This window comes from Labrus bergylta, chromosome 8 (assembly GCF_963930695.1).
Source record: "Labrus bergylta chromosome 8, fLabBer1.1, whole genome shotgun sequence".
NCBI classification, from domain to species: Eukaryota; Metazoa; Chordata; class Actinopteri; order Labriformes; family Labridae; genus Labrus; species Labrus bergylta.
The window spans coordinates 14,450,426-14,477,617 of NC_089202.1; the positions used below are offsets into that span (position 1 = coordinate 14,450,426).

At 40.4% G+C, this 27,192-nt stretch overlaps 1 protein-coding gene across 2 annotated transcripts; it reads left to right on the forward strand.

Moving 5' to 3' along the window:
• The first annotated feature begins 741 nt into the window (after positions 1-741).
• On the forward strand, positions 742-26,135 carry clstn3 (calsyntenin 3). Of its 2 annotated transcripts, none has more exons than XM_020649087.3 (19): positions 742-1,096; positions 1,941-2,007; positions 5,064-5,186; positions 6,722-6,932; positions 7,717-7,925; positions 9,185-9,334; positions 10,292-10,477; positions 10,609-10,896; positions 11,369-11,481; positions 13,734-13,893; positions 14,702-14,749; positions 14,877-15,025; positions 16,148-16,296; positions 20,686-20,912; positions 21,048-21,209; positions 22,007-22,152; positions 22,344-22,479; positions 23,854-24,038; positions 24,140-26,135. In XM_020649087.3, exons 2-19 carry the CDS (start codon positions 1,941-1,943, stop codon positions 24,287-24,289), a joined length of 2,859 nt encoding a protein of 952 aa, XP_020504743.1. In that variant the 5' UTR covers positions 742-1,096; the 3' UTR covers positions 24,290-26,135. The 2 variants fall into 2 exon arrangements, with proteins under 2 accessions (XP_020504743.1, XP_020504742.1); XM_020649086.3 differs by having other exon boundaries at positions 744-1,096; positions 14,702-14,761.
• Positions 26,136-27,192: the final 1,057 nt, after the last annotated feature.

Genomic DNA, 27,192 nt, shown 5'->3' on the forward strand with positions numbered 1-27,192 from the left:
GCTGTGTAATTGAATTGTTTCTCGGGCAGGAGGCTGGATTGTCTGATCTGTGTCAAGCTGAAGGAAGGCCTGCCCGGCACACACATGGAGAGGATGGACCTCACTGTAGCAGCAGTCCAGATCTTTTTTTTTTTTTTGTAATATTTATACATGACATGGTGATTATTAATTGATGTGAATTGCTATTTCAAGAGACTACTTTTTGCCTTATTCCTTCCAAATGTACAAAGAAAAAGAAAACTTGGAATAGGGAGGAATGTGTGTGTGTGTGTGTGTGTGTGCGCGCGCGTGGTTGGGGGGGGGGGGGGGTTTGGGTGGACTGGGTGGACGTAATTTTCAAATACAATTTTATAATGTTCATTAAAATGCTGCATTTCAAGCGAAGAGGCCTGTGTGTTGTCATTGTGTAAAGGGTTGATGTCCCAGGAGTCTGACTAGAGTTCTGTAGGGCGAAAAGGGGGCGATATGACGTCATCTTGCAGTCTCGTTTTAAAGGCAGTGGGAATTAAAAAAACAAAAAAAAAAACAACAACAACCAAAAACAACATTTGGTCATTACCGGAGGAAGAGGAGGGAATGTGTCCCTTAAGAGTTAGAGTCCTGTGCCTGAAAAGAAACGTGATGATGAGATGAATTGCTGTGCTGGGGTCTGAGTCACTCTCAATGTGCGTTCAACAGCAAAAAACAGTCAGAGCAGCAGAGAGAGAGAGAGAGAGAGAGAGAGGAGAAGGACGCAGTGTGGGCGGGTTAAGAAACGCCGAGAGGGAGGGGACGCCAGCGTAATATTCCCACCGTTTTTTTCCTCCTCTGTAGAGCAGAAAAAAACAAGGGCATCCATATCGCTCTCTTCGTCGTCCTTACATCTCACCAGCCTTAAACTAGCCATTTTCTCCTCGGCTTGCTTGCTCTGTGTGTGTGTGTCAAAGAGTACCCGTGTGTGTTTGTGTGTCAGTGTGTGCCCTCCTCCCTACCTGGAAGGTTCGGAGAGTTTTGGGGGGTTTTTTTTGCAGGGGGGGGATCACCGAGCCGAGAGAGGCGGATGCTGCGAGCGTAGAGAGGCAGGGTACCAACCAGGAGCATCACCGCACTCACCACGGTAATGTCAAACCTGTCTCCGTCTAACCTTCATTTCTGTCCTCTCTGTCTCTGTGCTCCAGCAGAAGCTCTCTAACACGACATAGGCGGCCATTGGAGCCCAAGCTGGTTAAATGTGTGTCAGCAGCAGCCTCATTATTGTCGCATAGCATGTTTCTCTGTGTAGCCTGAACAACCTGTGCACTAGATGGTCTATCCTGTTGTATATTTAGTCCTGTTTTAAAGTACTACGTGTTTCCCTGTTGCCTTTACAGGACTGCAGCAATGTTAGAGGCTGTTAGTGTCAAAAGAGAGCAGACAAAATACCTCCCCAAGGACTCATTTTTCAGTTGTGACCACAGGATAAACAGCAGCTGCGTTTCCTTTTTAACCTTAAAAACCACAATTAAAAACGTGAGGAAACACCCCTCACAACGATGAGCAAAACCCATTACAGTGTCACACTCACGTCCAGACCAGGTGTGTGTGTGTGTGTGTGTGTGTGCACACGCTCCTTTTAGGCTGGTCTAGGATCCGCAACTGCAAGCTGTGATTTTGAGGAAAGCCAGAAAGCAGCATTATGGTAAAACAATTATCCATGCAGATCCACATACACCTCACTACGCAGGGCTTTATCTCACCATATGTAGACATGTTACTCCCATGCACATACACGAATACAACAAGGTATAAAGAAACCCCTATCTGTGCACCATCTGAAAGGCCTGACCTGTCTCTCTCTCTCTGTGTGTTACTACTTTACCTGTCTCTTCCAGTGCGTATCGGTTAATGCATGTACTGTTCCTTCCTCACCCCACCCTGTTGCCCCCTCTACCTTTGCCTCTACCTCTCCTTTCCTCCCTCAGATGGACAGAATGAATTTTCTCTCCTTCTTCCTCCTTTGCTTGACTTCCGTTGCCACTGGCAACAAAGGTCAGTTCCTCATCGTTTTGATTGTTAATTGTGAAGTGTTGAGGTGATGGTCATTTCGTCATGATTTTCATCTTGTAACTTTTTTTTTGCGATATCCTAACTAAATCATTTTTTACTTACTACAAAAACAGCTTTTCATGTGACATACATACATGTTCGTTCATTGAGTGTCTCGTGACCCCGTGTGTGCATGTGTCTGTCTGTCGCCCAAGCTGTCACTCTGAGAAAGATGATAAATCTTTTTCCCTCCTCTGTATCCACGACTCTGATTCAACATCATTGTTTCAATGATTATCACGCTGGGGGAAGGAGAACGACACAGACAGCAAGGGAAGGAGAGTGTCAGGAGGAGGTGGAGGGAAGGACGAGGAGATTGAAGGAGGGATGGGATGTCAAGGGGAAACAAGAAGGGAGAGAGAGAGAGAGAGAGAGAGACGTTAGGACAGACATAGGAGAGGGAGCCGTGACAGGAGAGGAGAGGACGTGGTCGAAAAAAGATGCATGGAGGAGGAGGAGGTGGTGGGAGAGGTGGTACGTGAGATCAGGTGACACGAGGGGAAAAAGGAAAAGATACCAGAGTGCGTGTGCGTGTGTGTGTGTGTGTGTGCGCGTGTGTGTGTGCGTGTGCGTGTGTGTGTGAGGGAGACAGACAGACAGACAAGGAGGGGTGAGGGGGGGGAATAGTTGTGGAGCGATAGAGTGACAGAGAGGGAAAGAGTGCCAGCAGAGACAGAGAGAGAGATGGAATGGGTTGCCTCTCAATCTGTAATCCTGTGTGTAATCCACAGGCCTGATGCTCAGATTAATGCTATATAGCAGGGGAGGGAGGGAGGGAGGGAGGGAGGGAGAGAGGGAGGCGGGAGATCAACTGAGGGGACAGAGGGCACGAGATAAATGACCAAAAAAGAGACATGACAGTTGAGCGTGGAAGTAGAGGAGGAGGAGACGATGTCACTCCGGACGTTTATAGGAGAGGATGAATATCTGAGATGAGATCTGGGTATTGAACCTCAACTCTATAAGACCCTCGGTTTCAAAAATAGTCTGATAAAGAGCAATCGGTCAAATTTGTGCTCTAATACTTTATTTAAATCTGCCCCCCCCCCCTTTCCCACTTTTTTATTTAGGCTAAGTACTTGTTCTACTGCGTGATTTTGACATTAAAACCAAACCAGATGTCCAGCATTGAGAGTTGTATTAAAAATGAGCTACATAGAAAAAGATATTGGAAGAAAAATTTAGATTTTGTTTTCACTCAAAGGGCTTTTATTGATTTTTCTGCTTATTATTTTCTCATTTTATGGTCTGTTACACATCAGATTATCCTGAAAAAGTCCTGTTATGGTTTCAAAGAGCTGAGTTATTGTAACTTAATTGTATTTTTTATTTTGGCTGGCCAGCAGTACAACACCCAATGATGTTCAATCATTAAGCATGTTGAAGACAGAAAGAAGAGACCCCATTGGGGGAAGATTAGCTGCTTTTGATTTTTCAGTTTTGTCAGTCACCTTGATTAAGCATCCTATTGTTTCCTCACTGTAGGAGGCATAAACTTAGTATAAAAAATACCCCTGATTACTGCTCTAATACATTTAAAATCCTGTTATTAATGAAATCTGCTAAAAAGTATGAAGTCATATTCATGGTAGCACAAAGCCTTATTTTAGATTTGCTTATGGAGTCAATCAATGTTATAGTTGTTACTCTGTAGCAGCATTTCAACGTGGTTGAGGTTTAGACATTTTTATTTTTTTTATTTTCTTCATGTAAAATCAGTGTAGAATAAGAAGTACAAAAGTTTCCAGTAAAATGTAACAGAAGGAGTTTGAATTAAAGAGAAATGTGTTAGCACACTTATCTTGATTAAATGATTTATCATCTATATTTATTCCTAAGGAAAGATGCCAAACATTTGATGGTTCAATGGTCTGCAGTGTGAGGAACTTAAATCCTTTCAGTAAGACACTGAACATGTTTAGGTTTGGGACTTCCTCCAACATTAGAAAAGCTGTTTGGCTAATTCTTAGAACATTTTTTGAAGTTCCTTTGATGTGTTTTATACCAAAACTCTAATCGAACACCCAAAAAAACAAATCGACATATTAATCAATAGGAAAAATAATTGTTTGGTGCAGCCTTACGTGATAGCTCCAGTTGACTTAAAAACAGAGCTTGAGTTAAAATACTGATAGCAGCTCAGATATCAACCTAGTATGGTACTGGCTCTGTAATCGAATTTTCTCGTAAGACTCTGCCCTGCTTTTGAAGATAGAAGTCTGATCAGATTCAGAACCGGCAGCATTTCTCTTTTGTTGACTCTCCTCTCACAGTCGAGACGGCAGAATTAGTTCCAGTCAGATTTTGTGGAAAATGTTCAGTGTCGACAACAAAGCAGCAGCTAAACACAGGTCCTGTTCCTCTGTCTGATTTCAAACTCTACAGCTTCAGTTTCACTGATTGAGGACAACAAAGGGGGGGCACTCCGGCTTTTTTTTTTTCTCTTCTTCTTCTTCACTTTGCTGGAGTGTAAAATCGTCATCCTTCTGGCTCATTAACTTGGCCTTTGATCATCCGGCACAGAACATTCAGCACAAAGATGAATAATTAATCTGCAATTAAAGGTTAAACTCACAGTAAACCTCAGGCATTAGATTTGGCTGTTTTTCAGTGCATTATTGTGCGGCGCCTGTGGCCGGCCAGTTTGGCTGATTGATATGAGCAATATAGCTCCCTGTGTGTGATAAGGTGAGATCAGACCGGCTTTAATTATACTGCCAACCAGGGAGGAGAGCAAAGGGAACAAGAGAAGGTCTGCATGGAGAAAGGGAAGAAAGAGTGGGGAAACTATGCGGGTGTGATTAAATTTGTGTCTTTGTGGTCACACACATACATTCATTCTGTATTTCTCTACTTATGCACGCTCTCACCACATCCTCAGCCATAATGGAGGGTTAAAAATAGACACATTGGTCCTTTATAATTGCTCCGTTTAACCCACAGCCTCTCTGGTCTCTCTCTTCTTCTTCTTCTTCTTCTTCTTCTTCTGTGCCGTTTAGCCAATAAGCACAAGCCATGGATCGAGACAGAGTACCAGGGGATTGTCATGGAGAACGACAACACGGTGCTGCTCAATCCCCCTCTCTTTGCCCTGGACAAAGACGCCCCACTACACTATGCTGGTAACGCAAACAATGACCATAGGATGAGAAAGAGGGAAACAATAATGTATGAATTTGCTCAGGACTTTTAGAAAAAAGGTCAAAATAAAGTGCTTGGCCAACCAAATGAATATTATCTCACCAGGCCTTATTAGTAAACATGATTTTTTTTTTCTCACAGAGAGGAGTTAGGAGCTAACAGATTGCTGCCATATTTCCCAAAAGACAGTCTGAATATTAATGGCAATGTATTCAGTCACAGAGTCCCCCTATTTTTAGCCCATCATAGTGTAATTCAACCCTTCATCTCAGGGGCAATCTGCAGCACTCGCCCTGCCTCTGCAGCCTGATGAAATAAGGTTGTCATGTTTGCACTCCTGGAAATAACCATGTTCAGTCAAATTATAAGAGTTCTGCTAGAATTACTCGAGCTTGTGTCAAGAAGGAGGAGAAAATTAGCTGTTTGAGCAAGAACCGGTGTCAAGAAGAAGGGAAGATCAGCCGGCAGGATTTATTTGGCGCTCGGCTGAGGTCTATTTTACTCTGTGCTTAAAATGATTGTGAAAATTAAGTATCACTTAAAGGAGGAGTGCAGGATATCTGTGTGCACTCATAATAATAATCTGAAAAGAGATTTAAATTTGAAGCTACTTAAGAAGAAAAAGATATACTTCATTAATCCTGCGAGGGGAAATTCAATTACAAGTTACAGTCAATTGTTTCAATTACTTACTTACATATATAGAATCTGATTATCCCCTCGAAATGATAGGTGATTTCTGTTTTTTATACAGAATGACAACTTAGATTGTGAACATTTGGGTTGGACTCTGGGCTGATTGGTTGATAGAATTTCGGGCTTTATGTCACATGTTTTTGTGTCTCTGATGATATGATGAAGGCCATTTTTATTAAGATGTCTTTTAGTAACAAATTCATACATCTTCACTGAAAAATGACAGAAAGAGAACCTTTAATAACACAAATGATTGGGACAATAAAAAACTGGAAAGGCAATTAAAAAGTCAAATGAATGTTTTACTAGAAAAGAAACAGAGAAATCCCTGAGGTATAAAGAATCATTTTAGCAGAAGTCTGGGACAGCTGACAGACATTACACACTCATCATTAGTTTTTAGTCCAGACTGTGGAGTTGTTGTTTTTTTAACCAGGATGTAAGGTTAAGTGCAAACACCTACAAAATATGCTGGAGGTTGATAGCATGCTTGAAAAGTAATTTGAAAAATCTATCCTAAATCTACTAAAGCTAAAGCCAACAGGAAGCCATGCAAAGGGCAAATGTGCGGTTTTATGATCTCTCTTAGTCGTTTGTTTAGGCTGCCAATCAGACAATAGAGACATTGACATTATAATATATCAGAAGAAGAATAAAAACCAGAGTAAGTGAGAAAAGTCTACCATCGACCATGTTGACATTTCAGACGATTGATTTATGAAATAAAACTGATGATATGACATCACTCTGTTTTCACAGAGTCTATCATTTGGTCTGTTTCAGCTTCTTTCCTCACACTCGTCTCTCTCCTCTCTCCAAGGTGAAATCTGTGGCTTCCGGGTTCACAATGGCCCCTCAGGTTCGGGTTCGGTCCAGTTTGAGGCCGTGGTTCTGGACCGCTCCACTGGAGAGGGTCTGGTCCGATCCAAAGAGCCGCTGGACTGCGAGAGCCAACGGGAGCACAGCTTCACCATCCAGGCCTACGACTGTGGAGAGGGACCCGATGGAGTCAACAGCAAGAAATCACACAAGTACGTTCATCCTCTTCCTCTTTTCTCCGACGATGGAACTCTGCTTCTGTCACTTAAGGAGGAAAATCTGATTAAATGTTATTCCTGACTATAAACATTTCATAGTAAGCGTTAATAATGGGATTAAAAAGTCAGCTTTATAACGTTAAAAAAATATCAAGATAAGCAGATAAGAGGCATATTTGTGAGATAAAAAGTCAAAATGATTCATGTTAAGGTTAAAAATGTGAGATAATAAGTTGTAATTATATTATATGTATAAAAAGCCTTAGTTGTGAGCTAAATTCTGTGAATAATGAGATAAAAAAAGTAAAAGTGATTAGATAAGATTGAGTAAATGAGACGAGCAGTTAAGTAAGATGACAAAAGTATGAGGAAAGTCGTAATAATGAATCCATAAACTCTAAATAATGTGATAAAATGTCAAAACTATTAGATGTAAGTCATAATTATGAGATAAAAAGTCATCAAATGTGGTCCTATAATAATGTTTTCTTTTTCAATCTTCTCTTTCATATCTCTATTTCAAACTACTGATTTACAGTGGCAATATCTTTTGGACCCATTTTCCTCTCATAGAGTTCTTGTATAGCACACATGGGCCTCCGTGTCCTCCCCTCTAAAACAGATATTTTTTTGTTTTAAACAACAATTACAGCCTCTATGTGCTGCTCCTCTGGCTGTGCGCTGTAATGACCATCCAGCCTGTTCTTGCCTCCTAATGTGACGCTAATAATCCCTTTCCCTCGGCTTGTGTTCTGCCTCCCACCCCTCTTTCCCTCAGGGCCACCGTGCATGTTCGTGTTAACGATGTCAACGAGTTCTCCCCCGTGTTCGTCGAGCGTCGCTACGAGGCTTCGGTCCCAGAGGGGCGTCTGTTTGACCGGATTGTGCGTGTGGAGGCTCTGGATGCTGACTGTTCCCCTCAGTACAGCCAGATCTGCTTCTATGACATCATCACTCCCAATGTGCCCTTCGCTATTGACAATGATGGTGAGACATGTTTTCTTTCTACCTCTTGGTGTTTGTATTTCTCAAAACCCCATCAGTGACCGTATCGTTTCCTTTTTTTTTTTACACTGTCTGAAATCTCTGCTCTATATGGCCTCGGTTAAAATAAATCTGTCATATAACTGCATTTTTCTTATCATCATGTTACTTCAGCATCTTTTGCGCTATTCACCACTGCACTGTTTCATATTTAGTCATGTAAATATTAGTCTTTTCTTATTATGTTTATTGTTGATATTTAATCTTGTACCTGTTCATAAGAGAGCACAGTTCACCGAAGTTAAATTCATTGTGTGTGTACGCATACCTGGCCAATAAATCTGATTCTGATTCTGAAATCATTAAACACAATATTCAGCTCAGTTTTCAACCCCAGCTGTTCCAATTTCATGTGGAACAAAAACACACAGACTGCAGATGCAGCGGAGGTGACAGAGTGAGATCAGCTACTTAATATCCTCACAGGTAGAAACCAAAAAGACGTTAAAATAGACCCTGTGTGGGCGGACTATTGTTCTGTCTCTGCATAAAAACACTGCAGCAGCTGTTCTGTTTTATATAGCATCAGTTCTTGTAGCTTCCCTAAAATCTTCTCGTTACGTCCATTGACCGGCTGCTGGGAGATCAATTGAAATGTGACACAACAGCCGAAGAGGGCCGTGTTTAAGGATGACTCTGCAGAATTGTCCTGGCCTCACTTTTAAGAGGATGAAACGGCTCCTTTCTTTCTGGTTTTTTGGGTCAGACTGGTACAGCAGCAGCAGCAGCAGCAGCAGCTCAGAGACCTTTTGTTCCAACCTTGTTCCGATGCTGTGGGCTTGTCATTGTCTATTTTCCTTTTTCCTTACTTTGTCTTTTGATATCTCTTTATCCCTCTGTTTCGCCTCTCGCCATCTCGCAGCATCATCTGTTGTAACTATTGTTTGTCAGCTGGCATGCTGAGCGCTGTCAGCCAATCAGCCTTTATCTCTAAAAAACAGCAAAAAACCTTCATATTTTATTCTCTCCTCTGCACATTATCCTCCTCCATGTTTCTTCCGTCTATTCTTGACTTCAGCAGAACAGGCTCTGTGTACGTGCAGAAAGAGGCTTTATCAGTTGGTGTTCATTTGTGATGGGTTTTTAATTATGCAAGCTTGTTGTTGATGACTAACGCTTCTATTCCTGTTTCCATTTTGTTCTTTGATTCATTCTTTTCTCATCCTTTTTTTTTTTTTTCTTTGTCTTGCACCGTCTCCTAGGTAACATTAAAAACACAGAGCCTTTGGATTCCAAACATCAGCGTGTTCACACCTTCTGGGTGACCGCCTTCGACTGCGGGAAGAACCGGGCTCAGGCTGATGCCCAGGTCGTTGTCACCGTCAAACCATCATGCAAACCCGGCTGGATGGGTAAAACACAGCTCTCTTTGTGTCCCAATAATCCTATTTAGAAAACTTGCGAGGCTTTAGGGATGAGTTTTTAATAATGGTATCACTGAAACTGGAATGTGCGTGGGCAGGCACTCAGATGAATCACCTTCGCATGTTTATATATCAAGAGCAGAGTTTTAAAGAGGAAGAGCTGCAGCCAAGTTATATCAAGGCAACCCAATTAGAAAAACTGTGAAAATATGTTGATACAATCATACATATTACTACGACACTCTCACTGACATTAGATCTCTCTACAGGATGAGCAGGGACTGTTTACTGACAGACTTTCAAGTTCATGCATTTGACATGTTGCAATTTTATACATTCATTTATTTAAATATAAAATCTGATACAGTGGGGCGCAGATGGACTAGCGGTTAGGTCTTGCCCGTGTACGGAGACTATTGTCCTCCAAGCAGACAGCCCGGGTTCAAGCCTGACCTGCGGCTCCTTCCCCACATGTACTTGCCCTCTCTCTCTCTCTCTCCCAATTTCCTTCTCTATCCATTGTCCTATCAAATAAAGGCAAAGCCCCCCCCCCCAAACAATCTAATACATTGCCAAACAACTGGTATTGGTATTTCTCGCTATTTCTATGTTAGAACATGAAAAGAAATTGCCTACTCAGGTCCAAGTTGAAGTGAGTGAGTTGCTTAAATTGTCCATGCTGGATGATCAGAGTGGCAGCATTCAAAACAAGCAGCAGCATTGATTTGAAAAGGTCTATGTGAGCAGCTCTCAGAAGGGCAAAGCAAATTAATTTCTCCAGCCTGCAGCAGTCGGTTGAAGTTGAAGTATTTGATAGTGCATTGAATTGAATTGTATACCCATATTTTGTAAACATTGCATAAAGTTTTCATTTTGAATCTGGGTGTTGCACAGTGAAGTGTCTGGTTGTGTTCTACGTGTAATATATCGACGCACTGATTTTAGGATGGACCAAGCGCGTGGAGTACACGCCTGGGTCTGGAAGCATCCCCCTGTTCCCCAGCCTTCATCTGGAAACCTGTGAGGAGACTGTCTGGAACATCCAGGCCACCGTAGAGCTCCAAACGGGCCACATCGGAAAGGGCTGTGACAGAGACAGCTACTCTGACAGATCAGTGCGACGGCTGTGCGGTGAGATCTTGTTTTTACACCTCAGACCTCTTGATTTATTGGGTGACAAAACCTTTCTTTATCAACAACCTCTCTCTCTCTCTCTCTCTCTCTGTCTCTCTCTCTGTCTCTCTCTCTTTGTTGTTCCTCAGGTGCTGTGAGGGGTGAGGTCGACCTCCTCCCACCTCCGTCCCCCGCTGCCAATTGGACAGCTGCTCTGCCCACTCTCCCCTCCTCTGACTCATCTCTGGTCTTCTCCTTCAACGGGTCAAACCACGTTGCAGTGGTGCCCGATTCTGTTGTCTCGGCTTTATCGGGCGACCACTTCACCCTGCAGCTGTGGATGCGAAGGGGCGGAGCCAACATCCAGCCTGCGACCACCCAGACCAGAGGAAACCGCAAGGAGGAGGAGACTATTGTGTGCAGCACTGTCAGGAACGGTGTGTATTCTCCTACATTGAATGCATTTTGAACGTTTTTTAAACGTAAGAGGAATATTTTCAGAGTTAATTTGGTAAAAAAAAAAAGGTGAAAAATAACTGGCTCCACCCCCAGAAGGTGACCCTGGGAACATCTGGGAAAGTAAAAAAAAAAAAAAAAACAGCTAGTACCAAGGTGCTCTTGGGAGCGTCTCTGAACCCCAGTTGTTCCACTTCAGCAGCCAAGTGGACTGAAAACACTGTTTTCTGTAACTACTGTGTTTGTATCATTAAAGTGTTTTCTGTGTGACTTTGAGGGTCCCAGTGCTAAAATTACGCTGTTTCAGCAAACTCTCCCTCTTTGAAAAACAGACAGCTTAAAACATACTGGAAGCTTTAATTGCTTGTTTTAATTACTTACTGTGTTTATGCTCTACATTCAGATGTTTTCATAAGACCACTCTGACCCACTCACTTTTCCTCTGCACTGTAGACGACTCCTTCTCCCACTACTCGCTCTCCGTCCACGGCTGCCGTCTCTCCCTCTTCTACTGGCCCGACGTCTCCGCTGCACGGCCCGTCAAGTTCCTGTGGAAACTGGAGCAGGTACTTTGGGAACTGCAACACTTAGGCTTTGATGTTCTCACACTGTTTTTTTCTATTTTATTGGTACCTTTAAATGAGGCTGAAATGGAAGAAAAAGAATAGTTCAGTTTTTATATTTGTGCTTGCAAAAGTTGTGGCTCATAGCCCCGAGGGATTACAAGACACAAATATTTAACGTAACATCCATTTTCAAACAAAAAGAAGAAAAACAACAAGAACTTTTCAAGTTATGCAGGAACACTTCACCTGAACTCTTTTCTCCTCTCAAGGCTCTCTGAAAAATACATACATAAAATGTTTTATGCATCTTAGTGTGCCAATCTCTTTTCACCAAATCAATTTATGTTTTTATCTTATGAAGTGAAGTACTCTGCAGATCCAAATAGGAAGGACAATAGAAAACAAATTGGAAGAAATGTTCATGTCATTCAGACAGATCACTGAACATGTCAACATGAAGTGGTGAAATATTTACAACCCTGATTTCTTAAATTCTTAAATATATCATCTTTGAATAATGATAGAGGCAAAAAGTTACATCCCTGCGTGTGTGTGTGGTTGGGTGTTTTTGAGGGCTAAGAGGGGTTAAAGGGGGAGGTTTGTTTTGACTGGAGCCAACGTTTCCAGACAGATTGAAGCAGCATGGATTAAAGGATGTTGAGCTGATACAATGAAGATTTGACAAATCCCTCTGTCTAAACCACCATATCTTATTACCCGGGTCTGTCTTTTCTGACCCTCTGTCTCCATGATTCCCTCGTCTTTCCTTTTCCTAATTTATAAAGAGAGATGAAACGTGTACACAGGCATTCACATATATTCCTACTAGTTTTTTAATACTTCTAATACTTAAATAATGTACTATATCTGACAGCTAAAAGCACATGCTACTTTGCAGATGAAAGTTTTTCAAGATGTACTTCATTAATCCCACGAGAGGGAATAAAACTCTGTTATTGAGATATACTGCACATGTAGGCTGAAAAACACACACATGCACAAACAGTATACTAGGACATGCATAGATGGAGTGATGTCAGAGTGAAGGGGCTGCCCACTGCGAGTGCTCAGGAGGTGAACTGGCACCATATCTGTTCAGCACCGGGACTTGAACCAACAACCCGGTCCCTACAGACTGAGAAAGTGCCACCACCCATCAATGTTTTAGAATACACGGATTAAACCAACGGCTCAAAACAGTCTTCAATGTAACCCTTTTTTTTTGGAAAGTCAAGATGGGGCCACTTTGTTTTTTAATCTTTATTGTCAAATAAAGAGATAAAAGTGTGATGTTATTGGAAAAAAAGCAAAGACATCATCCATTAAAGGAAAGCAGAACTTCTTCTTTTCAACTCCTTCAGTCATCTCATGACGCCTGAAGTTAATCAATCAATCATCGAGTGTTTCTTGAGAAGTGCTCAACCCTTTGGTTGGAAACCACAGGCCTAAACTTCCTAACATTACAAACTGTCGTTAAAGGAGCTCCTGGACTAGCATAAGCAACGGATCAGAGTGCTATTCGATTCTGTAAATTTATGTTTCCTGTAAAAACAGAAAGCTTTAAAGGTTTTAAGTGCACAAGTGCTGTGTTTCAGGAAATCACACACTCCAAAATGCTATTAAGAGTACCTACAAAACATCTGGTTACCGGCATAAAGATGATGATAGAATGAAAAATTATTTGATAAAAACAAGCAAACATCAATCTCAGCCTAACTAGAACTTAACAAATAAAAATTGTAACATATTAAATCTAGAATCCATTTTTTTTTCTGATGAACGAGTACTTAAACTTTCGACACTTGAAGCTAATGTTTCACAGCTACAGTACCTCTGTGGGCATTGTGAATATAGGACTGCTAATTGCAATAAAATGTTGGCCTTAAATAAAAGATCTCAGTAGTTTTTCCTCCACTGATTTCAATTCCAACTTCATCATCCTTTTTTTGAATCAAGGTAACACCATAAAAGCACACAAAAAGCCAGGCCCATAGACTCAGCTACAAACACATAGAAACACATTGATATGCAGGAGGTATTCATTAGGTGACAACAGGACATGTAGAGTATTTAAAAACATCAGTCAGCTGATCAGGAAAGTGCTTCACTCTGCGACATCATTAGAATGAAGTAGTTTGATGGCCTGCGTGATAAAAGACAGTGAGTCAGGGTCCAGAGCTCACCCCTTTAGAGATGTTTTAATTGTGTCCTTTCTTTTCGCCTGTGTTGACTCATTATTCTCCGTTCAACAGGTGTGTGACAGCGAGTGGCATCACCTTTCACTCAGCGTCCAGTTCCCCTCTGTCACCCTGTACGTCGACGGTGTAACCTTCGACCCTGCCCTCATCCATGACAACGGAGCCATCCCCAACCCAGCCCCCCGCCAGAGGATGTTCATTGGCGCCTGCTGGGGTACCACACTTAAATTTATGCTTCATGAATCCACAACTGACACACATTTCCCTCCAGCTTCATGATGGATTCTGACAGAAATTAATGCATGCAGAGAGCCTGCTTTTTTTTTTTTCTTTTTTCTTTTTTGCATAAATTCTAGGAGATGAAATTGTGCAGTTTGAATTCCTCTGTCGCTAAAATGTCATTTAAATTAAATCACACTTCACATACAAGAGCAATACTGCCAATTCTGGTGGAAGCACCGACAACTCGCAAACCCTCGCAAGGCATTACAATCTGCCGAGACGTTTTCCCCCTGTGCCATTCACTCCCTCGTTTCACTCACTTATAATTTGGTTGATGCATTTTATCTTGGAGGGCTAATAATATAACTGACTTTATCAATTATTCAGGGCACACAGCACAACACGAGGGCCAGACAGCTATCAGCCACTTACACCCGAACCGCTGGTTAAAATGGGAAACTCTGGCTGCCAATTAGCTGTGAAACACACACACTCACACGCACGCACGCACATAAACACACATATTTCAGGGCCTTACGCTCCACAGTGAAAGCTGCTCTGTTGCCTGCTTGGCAACAGCTGCTGGCAGATAATGAGGAGACGGTGCATTTCTGAATTTCATCAACGGGTTTTCTTTTGCTTGCGTTTTCTCACTCGCTTTTTACACGTGTTATTAAAAAAAAATCATTCTTTCTGTCAGTCTCTGGCACCCTCAGTCCTTCTCGCACTTTCTTTTTATACCTAGTGTTTTTCTCAGTTGTTGTTTTTTGTTTGTCTCTGCTTCCTGGTTTTCCCTGCAGAGCCAGAAGAGAAGCAGAAGGAGATACTAAACAACACCATCCCAGAGGGTAAAGACTCAGGTGACCTCCCTGTTTTCTGTTGTGAGCATGAGACTCTGCAGTCTGTTCTCTATTATTTATAGGCCTATTAGAATATAAATGTGCTGTTTCATAATGCACTATCTTTGCTCTTTAGTGAAGTATGTGGGGGGGTACCACGGCCTGTTGTCGGGGGTGACCGTGCGTCCGGGCAGTGTGGAGCCTCACAGTGTGGTGGAGTGTCTGTACGCCTGCAGGGAGGGGCTGGACTTTGGAGACCTGGAGACTCTGGGCTCCGGCATGAAGGTAAATACACACTGGACTGTAGACGGACACATTATGGTGGGACAAGAGGTCCATCTTTAATTAACAATTGAATCAAATACATACAGTAAAAATGACACCTCCCTTTGTGTTTGAATAAATCCTCTTTGCTACTAAGTGCTGTTCTCAACAGATCTTTTGACCATCTTGAAATCATTTTTCTAATAAAAACATAAGAAAATACATTATTCATTAATTACAATACAAATATAATAAACCCTCTATATAATATTTCAGCCTAGTTTTTCCAACTTGTTTTCTGTTCTTTCAAAAGACTCTTTATCTAAAAATATTTTTTATTTCCCGATACTGACGGATGACCAAAGCCAGTTTCAAAGTCAATCTTTTGTTGACTTATAGATAAATTATCCCTCATTTATGTATTATTCATATTATCCTCAAAGGATGAAGCTCTATTTTGTTTTTGTGTAATCCTCTGAGCTCTCCGTCTGTGACTACAGATCTAACGCCTCATTACTCATTTAACTCACTCTGGTTTCAAATTTCCAGTTTAGATCAGTTTCAGTTTCATTTTTTAACAGTTAAAACATCATCACTTGTTCCACATGTAAATGTAGCTCGACAGCCTTTCTAATTTGAATTCTTCATTGTTTCTCATTGATTTGAAACTGAGTGATACCTACTCACTATGTTACGTTATTCACATGAGGTTTTTATAGTTTTTGAAAAGGGACTTTCATATTGTAACAGAGAGAAATATAGAAAGGAAAACCAGAGTCAATCCTCCCATTGGGCAGGAACATTTGAACCCTTTAAACACAAATTGTATTTATGTTGCCATGTGTTTTTAACCTCCTCTAGTGGTGTGGTGAAGCACTTACACATATACATGTGATTTTTATGTATGGTACATATGATCATGAGTCTTAAAGGAACCAGGAGGCAGTACTATTCAACTCAAATGAGTTTAAGAAATATTATCCCCTTTCCAAAGTTTTCTTTTCCATGTTGATTCTCGTTAAACTTGACAAAAAGTGTGACATGTCCAGTTGTGTCTTGGTGATATTATACATGAGAGAATGATTAGGAATTAGGCTAAAGGAAATAATTCAGATTTTCAAGCTTCTTCTTTGATTCTTGCAGGTTCATGTGAATCCCAGTCAGTCAGTGTTGGTGCTGGAGGGAGACGACATTGAAAGCTTTAACCGTGCCGTGCAGCAGGTCACCTACAGAAACTCTCTACGCTTTGCCACCCCTGGAGTCCGTCCCCTCAAACTGACCACCTCACTCAGGTACACAAACGCACACATGTAACACACATGGTAAGGACTTTTCTTACCATTGAAGATGAACTATATTTCTTATTGTATTTATTCAGTTATTTTTAAAGGGACAATGTACATTCATCAATATTCAGATGAATGTAATCTAGCAAAGTTAGCCAAAAGGCTAATTTCCCCTCTGACAGATGTTGTTTGGCAACTCGGAATTTAATGTAACACAACATTTTCAATAGAAAAAACACAGACATACAGTATATAATACAATTAAATAACGAGAGCAGTGAATCTAAATCTAAAGGAAATATCCAGTATGGAAAGTAATGGGATGATACAGTTACAGTTACAACAGGTAAGTAGGCTACAGCATGATTGTTGACATTGTTGGTTCACAACATTATATTTAAATGAATGATAGGATAGTGACTCTCTGATTGATTGCAGTATTGAATTCCACTGTTGTGATGCTCTGATGGAAAAGACACCCTGGCTAGATGTGCTTTATCTATGCAGTCCTTGTAGCTGCACCTCTGATGGTTTGAGAAGCAGAAACCATGACTTTTATTTACATGCAAAGTAACTTCACTGGTGGGGTGCAGGATGGCCTGCCGGTTGTGTCGAGCGCTCCATGAACAGAGACTATAGTCGTTGTTGCAGCTGCTGTTGGTTTGAATCCGACCTCGGCCCTTTGCTGCGTGTCTTCCCCCACTCTCTCTCCTCCCGCTCTCTCTCCTCCCGCTCTCTCTCCTCCCGCTCTCTCTCCTCCCAGCATGTACTGTCTATTTCAATAAAAGATAAAATGGCCCAAAACGAATCTTTAAGAAAAAAACAATTACTTAAAGATGGTTATCAAGATAGCTGCCAAGTAAAATGTTTCTATTAAAGATGTAGTAAAGTAGAAGTACAAGGTTGATTGAAAATTAGAGAAAGATTTACACATTTCTCTAATAAAGTACTTCAGTACGCGTCTGAGGGGGAGTACTTTGTCACTTTTTAGCACTAACAGAATACAAAGCGACTGACCGTTCAACAGAAAACTTGGCTCACGAACTATGATTCCATGTCATAAAAAATGTAATTCAAGACACTGAACCGAAGAGGAAGAAGATTTAAGTAAAGTGACACAACAAACACGCAGGAAATGTCTAAACAGCACAGATGTTAGATCAGACAGTTGCTAACAGTTAAGCGTAGTATCTGAGAGTGTCGGAGTAAACGTTGATCTGTGGACTGCGTGGCTGCTTTTGCATTGAACTCATAAAACATGGACCTTGCCTTGCTGTGATAAGGACTAGCGTGGTACGAAAGAAACGATTACATAGAGAGTATGTCAGAGAGAGATAAGAAGGAACATCTTATCTCTTTGTTCACTCACTCGCCTCCAAGTAACTTTTGCTTTGATGGAGTACTCTGCAGGTACTGCTGTCTGCCTGCGTTTGTTGCTGCTTAGCTTGTTGCAGGTTCTTTTTTGGCTCATTCCCTTTAAGTGAACACAGATCTGTTATCATGTTGCTCACTTACTTTTGCCTGAAAAAAAAAAAGAAAACCCTCATACTACCGAGATGTTTTTTATTTGTATTCTTGAACGCTTTTAACACATTTCTTCAGCTCTAAATGATCCGTGAATCCTTGATGCAGCTCAGCGAATCACCTGGCTGTGAAAATAAAAGCACACTAACTCTGTTTGCGGGTCAGCGCTCAGTCATGCTTAACAACTGTGAGCTGGCTTTCTGGCTTTAGCCACTTTTAGCTGATCAATTATTTATTCATCTTGGGAAGCACAGTTCAGCACCTTTACTGTGGGCTGTCTTGTATTTACTGTATACTCAAACTAGCCAACAAAGAAGATCTCATCAAACTGTCAGGCTATGTAAATCTTCTTTTTACTATCTTTACGGACTGTTTTTTTCCCCCATGTTTATGCAATTTCACTGATTACTAAGCCAGGAAAAAAACTGGGCTGGAGTTATTTTTTTTCCCCCCACTGTTTTTAACATCCCAACGATTCAAGGTCATGGAGAGATTTTTTTTCTGACTTGGTTTCTGCTCAAGTGTACCGGAGTTCTTTTTTTCTTTTACTCCAGCATGTTTTATTGCGTGTGTGTGAAGATTAGACTGATTTGAGGCCAGGAGTTTCCCAGATGGCTGAACAGCAGGCCCTTCTGGAGAGGCCGATACAAGCAGCTGCTCACACTGAAAAAGTAACACACACACTCTCTCTCTCTCTCTCTCTCTCTCTCTCTCTGCTTAATCCCCCTTCAAATATGACCCTAAATTATAGTGCAGATGAATAAATACATGTAAGCAGCCTGCCCAAAATCAGATTTTCTGGCAGTAAAATTAAACTTTAAGCAGAGCTTGTGTTTTTTTTTTTTTTTTTTTTACATTTACTATTTTCAGTGTCACAACAGATCAATGCTAACCACAGCCATGTTGGAATAAGGGAACCAGACAGAGAAACTATAGCGCTAGATTAAGACCTTTTTGTTCATGATTGCCTTGTCAGCTTTCTTAACAACAACTCACACTAACTATGTCATTTTGTACGATGTAAAGAGTCTACAGCCATGCGAGTGGTGCAAATAGCTGAAGCTTTCAAAAGAATGCTAACATGCTCAAATGAAAAAGATGATGATGATGTGTAATGGTAAAGATTTTTACTTTTTAAAGTTAGTTTAACAGAGGAGCATGACTATGTATACAAACTAGAATTTATCAAAATAAGCACTGAAGGCTAATAAGAAAATCACTTTGTTTGCAGCTACGAGTATCTGTTCAGAAACCTCAGCTATGGAAAAAAAACTACAAATTAAACCAGAATGTGACACTAAATTAAACTTTAAAGGGAAACACATTCTAAACAATAGAGTCAGGATAGTGAGGAGCATCAGTGTACAAACAAAGAAGGTTATATGAAACCTTTTGTGACTCCAGAGCATTGCCTGTATATAAATATGGACAACATGTCTTCCTCTCCTTCATTTGTACAGAACAAGAGTGCTGCAGTAACAAGTCCTACTACACAGAAATGAATTAGCATTTTTGCGTAACTGGTTTCATTGTCTCAAAGTCTATGGGATTTTTTTGTAATTCTTTTTTTTAAAGATTTATTTCTGGGCATTTTGTGCCTTTATTGAAGAGATAGGACAGTGGATAGAGTCGGAAATCAGGGAGAAAGAGAGTAGGGAATGACATGGATTTGAACCTGGGCCGCCCGCTTGGAGGGCTACAGCCTCCATACATGGGGCACGCGTTCTAAACACTGCGCCCCACCAGTGCCCCAGTCTATGGGATTTTTGAATGAGTTATGGTTAGATGTGCAAAATAAGGTTTGTGGTAAACACTAGCTTAAGAGATTTTCAAGTTTTTTCCACGACACAAAATACATCAGGAAGTGCCCCACTTGTGAATTTTTGATCTTTTTTTATAGCTTACAAAAGACAGTTGCTGACACCTGGCTAACTAGGACTACAGAGTTTGTCAGTAAGATTAAGCGTCATCATGGAGCTTAGTGGTGATGACATTAAAGTCAGTTGACTGTGGTGTAGTTCCTTTATAGCCTAGCATTAGCATTTTACTTACATAGTTTGCGTTAACACTTAAAAAAATTTAAAAGAAGGTTCAGTTGTGAAAATTATCTTGATGAATGAAGCATGCAAGAGTCATAAACTTTTTTATCGCCACTGAGCTGATTTACAGCAATAATTCAAGAACCCATAGATTTTATGTTGATGGAACAGGCACGATGCTAACTTTCGGGTTGGCCTACAAATCCCTGCAGCACTCCAAACACCCGTGGCAGGAGCTGTCATATTGTGCTGGTGACATTATTTGTAACCAAGACATACGCAGAAGGAATCTGGTTGTTGGAGCCCCACAATGAAAGCCGCGCCCCTTCTGCTAACCAAAGCATATATAACCTTTAAGAAGGCAAAGATTCATCAAGTCATTATGTCTACTGCAGAACAGATTCTTGTGTTGGTTTGAATCCTGCACTCACTCGTGCAGGCGTTGGGGGGAAAAGTAGAATAAAAATTACCTGTTTCTGGTTCTGCTGCATCAATTCTGGTACATTTGTTGAAGTGTCCATCATGTCATACTGAGTCACAGATGTCAATTTTTCTATGTGATCATCAAAATTCTAATAATTCACCATGATGGAAAGCCATCAAGTCTGAAGCAAATGTCATGGCAATTGTGAGACATTCAACTTTAGAAAAAATTGCAACTTCGAAGAGGCATTTGAGAAAATTCTTGCATTTATATCAGGATTTATTTTTTCTGAAACCATAAATGTGTATCTCCAGACAGACAGCCTGACATTGCCATCCCTTGAGTCACATCATTAATGTTGTGAAAAATTCTCTTTCTGACAACGCAAACCCCTTTACTCTGCGCCAGATGTTTCAATGAGGAGAGCTGCCTGTCCCTGAAGCAGCTGGAGGGATACCTGGTGGTTCTCCAGCCTGATGCCCCGCAGATCTCTCTGTCTGGGGTTGGACCTCATCTGGCCCGTCCTGCCCCTGAGTTTGAAGGTCCCCGTGGTGTCCCACTTTTCCCTGAGCTCCGGATTGTGTGCTCCCTGTCTCATGCTATCAACACAGCTGCACAGGGCATGGAGGGAGGAGGTGAGTCACACAAACCGTAGTCCCAATGCGTGTAGATTTTTAAGATCTCTATTGATTTTTGTCATCTGTGTCTATATTTGAATGTTTTTTTTATTGGGTTAATGATTTAGACAAATCCTTTCTGTTGCCTGTTAGCTCTCATGTCTGACGCCGTGGCTCACACTCTGGACGGCTGTGAGGTCCAGCCACTTGGGGAGGAGCTAAACCCTGAGAGGGAGGAGCTCCTGGTGGACATGGATGTCGTGCGAGAGAGGGGACTGGAAATCATCAATACTACTGCATATATTGCCATCACAGGTACTGTGCATGAGGACATTCTGAATAAATTTAAGACTACCATAGAAAACTATTTGTTTACTTTCAACTTGTGGAGTTTGATTAAGATTTCATTAAAAAACTCTCAGCAAACACAACTAGAGAGACCTAAAGATAGTACAAAGTATGCCTGTTGTTGTCGTGTAATGTGTATGAATTAATGAGCAAGGTTGAGAGATAACATTTTGGCAAAAACATTTTAAGGGTTTTGTAAAAAGAAAGTTTAATATCTAACCCAATGTGCTGCGTCACGATGTGAGGGAGCACGTTGCTTTATTTATTCACTTATCATATTTTATTCATTTATTTATCAGGGTTAATAAAAGGGGAAAACAATTGTCCTCAAATTGTGAGTGAAATATGTCCTCATATCTGACGTAACACAGAAATACATCATGTCAGCTTTTCCAGTTAAAAACTGTAAGAAAAACACAAGTAAAACCATTAAACTGGAGAATAGTTAAAACTGCTTAAACTTATTCCTTTTACTACTTGTTTTCCGTATCACAAAGTGAGGCCCATTTTTAGATTAAAAAAAAAAACTTTACATTTTTACACTCAGGTGTAAGACATGAAATTTTGTAGATTACCTTTGACTTCAAAAGTAAAAGTCATCCATCCCTTACAGCCACGCTCTCAGTAAGTACTTGCAGTCTCGTTCTCTGTTTTCTTCTTCCTGCTCTAAACTCATCTTCTCCACAGTTTTCATCCGTCAACGACCTTTCACTGACTCCCTCTCTTTGCTTTTGTTCTTCTCTCTTGTTCTGCGCTCCCTCCAGGTGCCGAGTCCATCTCAGTGTACGAGGACGTCCTTCGCTCAGTCCGCTACCGACTGGCCAAAGGCTCGGCCCGCTTTGAGAGACGTTTCCGTCTGTCTTGCTCTGAGATGAATGGCAGATACACAAGCAATGAGCTGACTCTGGAGGTGAGAAGAAACGTCCTTCACATAACATCTCTAAAACCAACATAAAGATGACCATATGCGTTAGATCATCATGGTTACATTCTTCTTCTTACTTGATATGAACAGACTCATTAGATTGCAGATTCTGTGTATTGACAGTTTAGCCACGTAAGCAGTGAGGTCATTCCTTCTCTCCTCCTTTCCCCCTTCAGGTAAACTTCCTCCACTCCCTGGACAGTCTGTACCATCCGTCCCACCTGCTTGCCTCCCAGCAGCAGTTCCTCCATCCATCCCACCATGCCGGAGAGCTGAGTGGACACACACTGCCCAACCCACACCGCAACTCAGGTGACATTTCCCTTTAATCAGCCTTTACTATCCTGCACACTTCCTGTGCTATAAAGTTAAGGTACAATTCATTACCACGTTTCCACAACAGAAGCTCAAAAGTGCTTCCTGATGAAAGATAAAAAGAAACAAAATACAGTCACATCATAGGTGTGATTGATAATTCTGGTAGCTTAATGGGCACATCACTCTGAACTGCAGCATCTGTGCTTTCATCTTCTTTTACAGCTTGTGTCATGTCTCAACACTATATCAATTAAAAATCTTGAGTAGACATGGTGATGGATTAAATAATAATTTGCTGCTTATCTTTAAGGAGATCCTGATTTTGTTTATCAAGTGAAGGACACAGTATGAACGTGTTCACAGGGCTGATGATAAACACATTCTGATCAAGCAGTGTTACTCCACTAACACCACAAAATATGCAGCAATGTGGCAGAGCAAAAGAAGTCTGTAAAATAGTTACCAAGGATGTAAACAGTGCTGGATTTTAAATGCTTAAAAAGAGAGAAAATTTTAACCTTGTGGATATGCCAAAGTTACAGTCTTCTTTACTTTTGAGCCTGGAGTGAGAGGCCACCAAAATACTCCAATCAGAGACCTCAGAAACATACTGGGGATGAAGTGCTGCAGCAAAATCTTAATGCAGGAAGGTATCTGAACACCGAGAGCTCTAAAAGTAATCACAAGACCAACGGGAGGAACCGTGTATGTGATGGGTTGGCTAACTATAATTATTATATAATGGTCTGCTGTTTATTTTCATCTACTGCTACACAGAAGATAGCATTATTATTATGATGATGAATCCTGTTGCCCACAAACTCAAGTAAAGGTTTGATAAGACATAAACTTTAAACACACAGTAAGCTTGGTTAGTTTTGTTACTTTTTACTTTAATATCCAGAGTGGTGCATATTTTTGAGCAGATGTTTTTAAAGTTGAAGGCATTCTGTATTTGGGTCAACATATGTTCAAACTTGAAAACAGCATCCCTGAGTTAATACACTCTGGACTTGATGAGAAAATGGGTTGAATTTGACAAAATCTGCCTTTTTGTGGTGAACTTTTGGTCCTGTACTGAGGATTTATGTCTAAAGAAAGTTGTTTATTAAATTGGGTATAATACACTACAGTGCCTTTGGTTATTGTAATGAGAGAAAATGTCATTGTGGCTTACTCATACAGCTGTGGGACAACACCGAAGCTCTATGGCATTGATGAATGACCTTCATATTTGTTATTAGGATCAATTCATTGCTGTTTTGGTACCTTAAAAGTGGGTTTTTAATGATAAATATAATATAGATGATCATAAAATCTGTATCATTTCACTACATACAAAATCACTTTGTTTTATTTTCTTTACAGTGGTACCAGGAGCAGCCACAGTCATCATAATGGTGTGTGTTGGTTTCCTGGTTGTCATGGTAATCCTTGGAGTGTTCCGAATCCGTTCCATCCATCGCCGTGGGGAAGGTTCCAGGGGCGGGGCTAAGGAGGGTAGCAGCCAATGGGACGACTCCGCCCTTACCATCATTGTTAACCCCATGGAGGTAAAAAAAACAAAAACAACCCCAGTTAGTTTTTTATTGTTAAATGATGAAGAATAAAAGTAACCTCACCTTTTAATCTCTTGCTTTTTACCTGCACACAGTCCTATGAGTCTCGCATGGGCATCTCTGCCGACACGGAGGGGGAGGGGGAGGAAGACGAGGAGGTGGCTGAGTCACCTGACGATGCCAGCGATGACCAGCGAATCATCATCAAGAAAGAGGGAAGGGACGGCAATGCCCGTCGCTATTGAGCCGCCAGTTCTCATGGAAACCACAAACCGGCTCACCAGTCACATACGCCCAACACTTTTAATATTGACGACTGCTGACACCACTAGTATGAGGAATGTATGCTTACAAACACAACGCACAACACAGTCACTGTAATACTCTCGTACTCTGCGCCATATGTGACCTATAGCCAACAAAGGGCAGATGTTTCCACCTAAATGTTCAATGGCACAATGTATACAGTTAATGTAATTTAACCGCCTGAGCAAAACCCCACCAAAATTGTATGTGATGCACCAGTTCTAAATCACAAGATGGTAATGTGTCTGTATAGTGTGTTACTGGTTGAATGAGACTGCTTTTGTTTAAAAAAAGAAAAAAAAGATTGTACTTTATCTTTTATTACTGAAAACAGAATGAAATCTATACGAAATGAAACCTGGAAAAAAAACATGCAAACAACAAGATACAAAGCCTTGATTCTGACATGTGTCTGCACTCCCCAATAAGACTCAAGAAGTCTGTGCACAAGCTTAACACCTCAACATATTCCTCTACAGTTGCAGAGTGAAGAAAGTAGATTCTGAAATTGTCTCACAAAAACAATAAAAACACTTTGCTTGCAGGAATTTTTAATTTATCGTGACTTATTTAGTGCTTCAGCTCCAAAATATGTTTTTATGCGGGGCTGGTGATTAGCTGACAAAATTCAAGGACTATCAACCACACACCTCATCCTTCAAACAGACTCTGCAATACTCCATAAATACAAAATAAAAGGCCTATGAGTGTCGAGTCCATGCAGCATCGTAAGGGGTTCAAGTTGGAATCTCTGCAAAGTTTCAGCTTGTGCCACTACATGACAAAAAAATCTACAATAAACCTGGTGCAACCTCACGTCTAACCCACCCCTCACAGTGACCACAGGAATGTCTCTAAATGACTCACACTGCACTCTTTCACTCACTGCAAACTGCTTTTACAATAACTGCAGGACGTCACATGCAAAAAAAAAGGAAAACCACACACACACACACAGATACTACACACTCCATTATGCTACTACCCCTGCTGTTTCCAGAATGTCCGCTCAGCTTGGGCAGTTTTGATTGTATTGATTGTAATGAATTTTCTGTACATACAGTGATGAATATAATGATATTATTGTTATTACTATTATTATTGCAGCCACACTTTAAGAGGGAGCAGATTATGACTTTTACTTTGTACCCGCTCCATTATTTGAGTAATCACCTTTACAGCATCAGAAAACAGTATATTATTAATGATAATAATAGTAGTAGTGATAAGGATGACAATCCCTGGCTTGATGAGTGTCTCTTACTTTGTGTGTAATATTGTTGTAATTTAAGAACTTGTCGATATCTGAATCACAGAAAAATGGAGGGCACATTGTTGTGATACTCACACACGTCTCACTCATTTCACATTTCTTGGACCTTTTTTTTTTTTCACATGTCAAAAACAACACCTTTTTTAAAATTTATTTTTTCACACCATGCAATATCTTTGGTTCAATGAATGTACAACTGTGTGCTTCTCCTCACCTAACCCACCCCCTCTGCCTTTTCCCTCCACCTCTCCCTCTGTGTCTTGCTGTCTGTCTGTGTAGCCTATCAATGTGCAGTGCTAAATCTGTCAGTAAATAAAGCCTGTCGTTTTTGACTGTGATGTTAAGAAGGAATAAACAATGCATTGATTAATAACTTATATTATTACTATGTTACAATTGGAACATTACCTGTAATTATTGATACAATTATGACATGGATTATGCTGACTTATTGTTATTGAGAATTGTCAGAAAACATAACAAAATTCATAATAAAAACACTATATGACGTCTCCATTAGAAAGCTTTTTTGTTGGACTATAATACACACTGAAGCGCTGACATATTTGAAAAGAAAATACTGTTTTTTAAATGTACCTCTGAGTAGACCAAAACAACATTACAACCACACAGTAACTATTAGTCTATATAAAAAAACTAGTTACTTACAGTATATCAAGTACCAAATGACCATGTGAGATTTGAAACATAAACATCTGAAACTACTCATCCATTGACAATACACTTAGGCTAATGGATCACCATGAACGTGACTTTTGTCATCTGAATGTCACCAACAGTGTTAGAGCATGTAGTACATACTCAGTTACAGCGCCAACATGTGAAATTCTACCTGTACTTAACTTGAGATTTCCCTATTTTCATACTTGTACACCTAGCCTTTTAACATCGCAGTGGACAATATTGTACTTTTTACAATTTTTTTACACTAATTACAAGTAAATATATACCATTATTCTATGATTAAGTCAAACCAGTATATATATATATTTTAAAGCTAGTGAAGCTGGATATGTTTTAATTAACAATATATTGATCTACACACTCCACAATGTCTCCCTGATGATTACTCACATTGATTAGGGGTACAATACATAAACTAATAGCCTATACTGTTTTAAACAATCATTGTGAAATTCCTTATTTATAGAGTTAGTATAGTTATGTCTAAAAATTGTATTGAAGTAGAAAAAAGTGTGAGTATAAAATACACATACTCAAGCAAATACAATTATTGCCTATGGTAAAAACACTTCAAAATTGTACAGCCTACCTAAGTACTAAAGGGAGCAAGTTCTACTTAAACTCTTAAAGAACCCTACATTTTTACAATGTTATTTAATTACATATTCTAGACAGTAAAAAATAAAGGTCAAACATAGTTTAAAAGCTGCATTTAGGACTGTTGCTTGTTTCATTTTTGGCTCAATAAAACAAGTGTAATAAGCTTTCTCGTGTGAGACAAACATCAATGGCATATGTAAATATATATAATGTATAGTATACGTTTTTAATTTAATTGTCTTTTTTTTTTTTTCTTATGGACAT

Coding starts and splice junctions, on each gene's coding strand:
- clstn3 (XM_020649086.3), top strand. CDS start 1,941: ATGGACAGAATGAATTTTCTCTCCTTCTTCCTCCTTTGCTTGACTTCC. Junction 2,008..5,063: donor CGTTGCCACTGGCAACAAAG/GTCAGTTCCTCA, acceptor TGTGCCGTTTAG/CCAATAAGCACAAGCCATGG. Junction 16,297..20,685: donor AAACTGACCACCTCACTCAG/GTACACAAACGC, acceptor ACTCTGCGCCAG/ATGTTTCAATGAGGAGAGCT.